General features: G+C 36.2%; 1 protein-coding gene across 4 annotated transcripts in view; it reads left to right on the forward strand.

Annotated features, from left to right (window-relative positions):
- Positions 1-3,542: 3,542 nt before the first annotated feature.
- LOC106884274 (F-box/WD repeat-containing protein 1A) overlaps positions 3,543-7,342 on the forward strand; it is a 101,110-nt gene continuing 97,310 nt past the window's right edge. The window contains exon 1 of one of the 4 annotated variants that reach the window (XM_014935565.2): positions 3,543-4,146. In XM_014935565.2, coding sequence (XP_014791051.1) covers positions 4,066-4,146 — 81 coding nt within the window. In that variant the 5' untranslated portion in view covers positions 3,543-4,065. The remainder of the gene's footprint in view (positions 4,147-7,342) is intronic. The other 3 variants (XM_014935563.2, XM_014935566.2, XM_014935564.2) reach the window with 3 other exon arrangements.

Below are 7,342 nucleotides of genomic sequence, written 5' to 3' on the forward strand. Positions count from 1 at the left end.
TTTATATGTGGAGGCGCAATGGCCCAGTGGTTAGGGCAGCGGACTTGCGGTCATAGGATCGCGGTTTCGATTCCCAGACCGGGTGTTGTGAGTGTTTATTGAGCGAAAACACCTAAAGCTCCACGAGGCTCCGGCAGGGGATGGTGGCGAACCCTGCTGTACTCTTTCACCACAACTTTCTCTCACTCTTACTTCCTGTTTCTGTTGTGCCTGAAATTCAAAGGGTCAGCCTTGTCACACTGTGTCACGCTGAATATCCCCGAGAACTACGTTAAGGGCACACGTGTCTGTGGATTGCTCAGCCATTTGCACGTTAATTTCACAAAGCAGGCTGTTCCGTTGATCAGATCAACTGGAACTCTCGACATCGTAAGCGATGGAGTACCAACAAAAATCATCTTTATTTACAGAGTGGCCTGGGTACTATGTAGGTGGCACCAGCACTGGCAAGGTTTGCTTTGGCACAGTTTTTACAGCTGGATGCCCTTCGAAACACCAATCACTTTACATGTTTACATACATACATAAACACATACATATTTGCAGAATACCTAGCATTGTCCAGGCTGAAAAGTAACTATAAATGTCCCAGAATTGTTCTTAATGATGGCATATTCAGTTTAATAAAACATTATTGCATTTCTTTTGAAAGATTATTTTTCATGTAACAAATGAAATTGTTTTTCTATACTTTTGTGGCAGTCCAGTGTTTAATGCATTGTGATACTGGTAGATGTTCAGAATTGATGTTTTATTTCTTAATTCAATTCCAAAATGGATATATTTCTAACCCAAGTATATCATATATAAATACTGGATAAAGTAAATGCAAATGCTATTTTATTTCATTTGAAACGGTCATGTAAATCACCCATGAAAATAAAGTCATTTTTTTAACATGTCAAAACTGGTATGCTCAGAGGAAACTCACATGTCCTAATATTAGTTTCAAATTTTGGCACAAGGCCAGCAATTTCAGGGAGAATGCAAGTCAATTACGTTCCTCCTAGTGCTTAGCTGGTACTTATTTTATCGGCCCCCAAAAGTGTGAAAAGCAGAGTCGACTCTTGAGGAATTAGAACTCAGAACATGAAGACAGTTGAAATGCCGCTAAGAAGATTTTCATGACTATTCATATTTTAGAAGAGAGAGCAGGAGTGATTGAGTGGAACTGAAAAGAAATGAAAATAGTGAAGTATCAGGATGGACTTTTAAGGTGTGAGGTAAGTGGGAAATGTAGGAAATAGAGGGACAGAGAAGCCAGGAGTGAGTGGAAGAGTAGGGGATGTCTGATAGTGTAGAGCAGCAGAATAGTAATGATGATTCACTAGACAGGAGAAAGATGAAAGAGAGATGACATGTTGTTGGGTAAATTGCATGAACGGCTGGGGAAGAGAGAGGCAAGTAAAGTGTATGAGGAGGGGGTGACATATGGTAGTGGTTGAGGTGAGATAATTTGGTGGCATAGTGGGGCATAGTGATCAAGGAAAGTGTGGGTGAAGGGAACAGTATTAATGGATGAAGGATGGGCTTGTGAGTGAAATCCTTCTGGGTTGTAAGAAAAATGATTCCTAGGAAGAACTGCAGCTAGGAAAGTGATAGGTAGTGGTGGTGGTGATGGGTGTTGTGACGATGAAGGAGAGGCCCAGTTATGCATATACATACACATTATATATATATATATATATATATATATATATACACACACATATATATTTACATAGACACATTATATATACAGGCATATATATACGAGGGGTGTATGAAAAGTTTTGAGCCTCACAAAAACAAAACATAGTACAAGACTTCTGATGATTTATTTTTCAACATAGTCCCCCTCGATGGCTGAACACTTTCTCCAGTGGTGCTGAAGCACCATTATCTTGGTGTAGAGGAACTCTTTTGTTTGAGACTCCAAGAAACTTCCTACAGCGTCTGACATCATTGTCACTGGCAAAATGGCAACGAGCCAAGACTAGAGGGGGCTAAGTCTGGCGAATAAGGCAGATGGGGAACAAGTTCGTATCCACAATCATGAATTATTGCCATGGCAACCACTGAGGTATGGGCTGGAGTATTGTGATGAAAAAGGACTCCTCTGGTGAGCATTCCTGGCCTTTTTTCTGATTGCTTCTCAAAGGGGTTTCAGTAGCCGAGAATAATACAGCCCTGTCATGGTGTGACCCTTTTCAAGGTAATTGATCAGCAAAACACCTTGAGAATCCAAAAAAACTGACGCCATGACCTTGCCAGCTGAAGGAATGACTCTGGCCTTCTTTGGGGTGGGAGAAGATGTGTGCTTCCACTGCTTTGATTGTTCTTTGGTTTCAGGCTGGTAGTGATGAACTCAACTTTTGTCCGTAGTAATGAAATGGGCAAGAAAATTCTCTTCATCGGCTTCAAACAGTTCCAGATTGCTCGTGGACAAAGTGGTGTGTTTCTGTTCAGGAGTCAAAAGGCAAGGGACCCACTTTGCAGAAACCTTTGGGAACCCAAGTTCTTTTGTCACAATGTTGTCTGCTCTTTCAGTTGAGATACCCAGTGTCTTGGCTGTCTGACGACATGATATTCGACGATCTTGCATTATCATACCAAGAGCAAGGTCAATGTTGTCTTTGGTTGTTGCAGTTGGAGGTCTCCCTGGTGTGGGATTATCTTCCACACTCTCCCTGCCATGCTCGAATTCATTTACCCAGTGTTTGACTGTTGCATATGAAGGAGCATTGTCTGTTAAGGTTCTCACCATATCTTCATCGCCAGTGTAGCAAATGGGAGAAGATTTGTCTGTAGAATTTTTGGATGTCTATGTTTATCAAGAGCTGGGCTCTTTAGTCATCAGTAGAACCACGTGTGTAATGTGTAATTTTGTCTGAGTGCACTATGTTCCTAATGGTCAGTGATGCTCTTTCCTCGGTCACAGCTGGGTAGCCATCACACATACAGGCAAGCATATATATCTGTGAGTGTAAACATACGTATACATTCATATACACACATACATGTGAATGTACATACATATGTACATAAATGCATATATATATATATATATATATATATATATATATATATATATATATATGAATATACGTACATACACACACATATATATATATATATGAATATACGTACATACATATACACATGTATACGAATATGCGTACATACGTATGTATAAGTGTTTTTTTAAGGTATCAATCTAAAGGTTATTTTCAGTGTCGCACATGTACATTATATCTGATACTGCTCACAGACACATACAGATGGAACATTTCGCCGCGATATCTCAATAACTGGTTGTTTCGTACCATTCTAACGTCTCCTCTTCCTTTTCCTCATCCGCTTCCAGTTATACTCATTGCTACCACGTCTATTTTAACTACTCCTCCTACTACTGCTACCACCACGGATATCAACACTACCAACGTAACCACTACGTTTCACTTTACTACTGCCACTACTACCACCATCACTATCACCACTGGAGTGACTACCACCATTGTCTTTACTACTACCACCACTACTAATACAATCTCAGCAGCTGCTGCTGCTGCTGAAGCTGAATAGTAGTGACGTCACCAATCTCGCCCGTCCGCTTGCGAAAGAAGGGCTTCCCCTTTTTATCAGAACTGTATCTTTGGACTGGGAGGCGACAGTTGATATATCACATCAGTCTATCTATCTATATACATATAGATAGATAGCTATTTAAACATCTATATGTAATATATATATATACACATCTAAATATATATATATACACATATAGATAGATAGCTATTTAAATATCTATATGTAATATATACATATTTATATATATATATATATATAGACACATAAATTCAGTGGGCACATACACACACACACTTACAATAGCGAGGAGAAATATTGGCATGTGTGTGTGTGTGTGAGTGTGTGTGTGTATATTTATATATATATATATATCTATCTCTCTATATATACTTATATAGAGATACAGAGCTATATATATATATCTATATCTATTATACACTTATATATACAAAGACGGAAAGAACAGAAAAAGAGACACACACACACACCAAAAAAATGTTGTCGCAGAACTTTGCTGCGGTGGAGAGCAGTATGGAAACTTGCAGTGTTGTGGACGAACGGAACGAACAGAAGAGAGTAAGTATTATCAACTATCTATGAAATATATATATAATAATCCTATGTGGCATATATATATATGGTTGTATATATATATATACAGCACATCAAATACATATTGATATATTTGGATATTTAGTCACCAATATATATATATATATAAGTATATATCTAGGTGACAACCTTGTGTAATCTAATTCTTTCACCATACAATATATGTCTTTTACTCTATCCTTCTAAATATCTACTTATGTATGTCATATATATATATATATATATATATATATATATATATATATATACTTTTACTGCAAAAGGGAATACCGAACATGTATGTAGCAAGAGTTATTTGTAATGGTCCTGTAATAAACCAATCCATTCTTTAACTTAAGCATCGTATCAGTAGAGAAGGATATATGTATATATACATACATACATATACACCCGTTCACCCACCCATTTGTCCTTGTTTTACTTCAACACGATCGTTTTCGTCCGCTTACATATAGAGATGGGTGTATAAAATATCTTGTACAAGAAAGCTACATAATATATATATATATATATATATATATATATATATATATAATTCCAGGCCTAATACTGTGTACCTAACCACATACAAGTGTGTGTGTGTCGCATTATATATATATATATATATATGTATATATATATATATATATTTATCTTATGATATATATATATATATATATATGAGAGAAAGAAAGAGACCAGATATGTAGATAGATATGTGCATTATACCTGTAGTTGTAACAAATGTTGAAACAGAATGTTAAAAACTGCCTAACAAATGTACACAACTATATATATACATATATATATATTTATTTTCTCTTAGTTAATAATTAACTCGGGCAAAATAAATTGGTTAATAGATACCAGGGTAGCAAAGATCACAAAATGACTGTGGTGTAACTCCTGTTTATGAGGTAGAAACTCCTTGTTATTTTGGGTACTTGAGTAAATATATAAATTTAGTAAATTTATATATATATGTATAACCTAGCCTGTCTTTATCCTAGCTTATTCTACTGTGATTCTTGTTTTTTAAAGTGTTCGGTCAGTTTTTCTGAAGGTAGTATAAAGAAATGAAAAAAAGCTGTGTGTAAGTGTCTATATAGACTAAAATAGTGTACAAACTGTTGTAATTGTTAGTGGTTGCTCTTGTTTCACACAAGACTATGCACTAATTTACATACGTGCACCCATATTCCTCTCTGAGTATGAAATGTGTGAATTTGGGTGGTTGGTCGTGTTAAAATTATGGTAGCGAACACTTTTCTTGGACACGATAAACCGGAACATGTATGGAAGCTTGTATGCCTGTGGGTTGTGTTGTATGTATAAATACATACATATATATATAAATGTAGAAGTTTGTCAGAGGGTGTATATATATATATATGTATATATCTCAAATAGTACATCCCTTTCTGTTCTGGACTGCTTAGTCACCAGAGTACTGGAATTAGTAATTTTACATGGTGGTCGCTCCCTCAAGACGCACCATTGTGTGTCTATAAACCAGTCAGGTTTTTTTTTATTGCCTTGTCAGGTTTTTTTTTATTGCCTTGTCAGGTTTTTTTTTATTGCCTTACTAATTGATATAGTCATTCGTCCTTTCTACTCTAGCCTTTTGACCATCTTCTATCTTGTCCTAACACGGATTTCCGTATCTCGGCTGAGATTCCTTGTGTGTATGTATGTATGTGAATAACCTCTGCCATGATTGATTTTTTTTTTACTGAGTATATATGTAGCTGTGTATACATGCTTCCTTATATTTCCTTAATAGATATGAAACGGCTTGACCGCTTTCGTGTATGTATGTATACACACGAATATGGCATTGTATATTGCATGTGTGAATTTGATCAAGCGATTTTGGGTTGAATCTCGTATATAATACCCGTGTTCTGTCATGTCTATGCGTCACTTAAAATCTGCAATAAATGTGTGTATATCTGGACACACCTTTCTGCTTATTTCTGTAATGTAAAGCATACACCACGGCTATCAATTACATACGTTTCGAACCAACGAAGAAACCACGGTCGCTCAGCGTGTTAGTTAACCGAAATAACAGCTAAATCTCCTTCAAATAATACCCCACCGTCTTAAAAAGAACAAAAGACAAAAAAAATAAAAGGACACTTGGTTGATGTGATCCTCGTTGGACTGTCTCTAAAAAAAGACAGAACCACACAGTTTGAATTCCGTTGATCGTGTTTCAATCCCGAAGCGAATAATATTCATATCTTCAATCCTCGCCGAACGAAAATGGTTGTTGTATGACATGGCTATCCACTAATGTCTGTACATCGATTGCCGTGAGTTGTGTGTATGTGTGTGTGTGTGGTTTTGGGCCATTGAACCGTAAGTCCGAGCACACACACACTTAGATCCTGGACATTTAAGTGTGGTGTGTAATGTGTATCTGTGAGTAATCAATAAAAGGCAATCAAGACTAGTGTCCAACTGTTACGCATAAACTTGACCACTTTTATCAGTTTTACGTTTTGCATGTATGAACATGTATACATACACATACACAAAACATATACCCAGTTATGTATAAATAAATAAATAAATTACCCCTATCTTGTATAAACCTATGTGCTTCAAAACCTGTCTCCCCTCTACGCAACTGTGTATATATTTACACATATACGTTTTAATTATATATTTAAGAATGGAGGATTTTTTTTCAGACGTCATCAGATTAGTTTGTTGTTTATCTGCGCTGATAAGATTTTTTTTATGTAATACAACCATGCACAAAATTTTCCATACTTTTAGTTTTTAATGCTTTTTCTCGAATTTCTTGAACACCTACACAAATGATTTTTTTCCCTCCCTCTCTCTCTCTCTCTCTCTCTCTCTCTCTCTATATATATATATATATATATATATACATACATATATACATACATCAGCATCTTTGTAATACCTTTCTTTGATATATATATTATTGGTGTCCCATCGATACCGTTCTTTTTTTGGCCTCACACAAGTGCTGCCATGAAATGAGGGGCTCGTTTGTTATAAAGAAGTATTCAGAAGTGTTCCCCCTTTTTGTGGCCACGATATTATACTCCCGCTTTTATTCCGTACCTCATCACACAATACTACCTACTCACCAATTTTACGAATACATACATATATATATATATATACACACACATATATCATA

Source organism: Octopus bimaculoides, chromosome 14 (assembly GCF_001194135.2).
Source record: "Octopus bimaculoides isolate UCB-OBI-ISO-001 chromosome 14, ASM119413v2, whole genome shotgun sequence".
Lineage (NCBI taxonomy): Eukaryota > Metazoa > Mollusca > Cephalopoda > Octopoda > Octopodidae > Octopus > Octopus bimaculoides.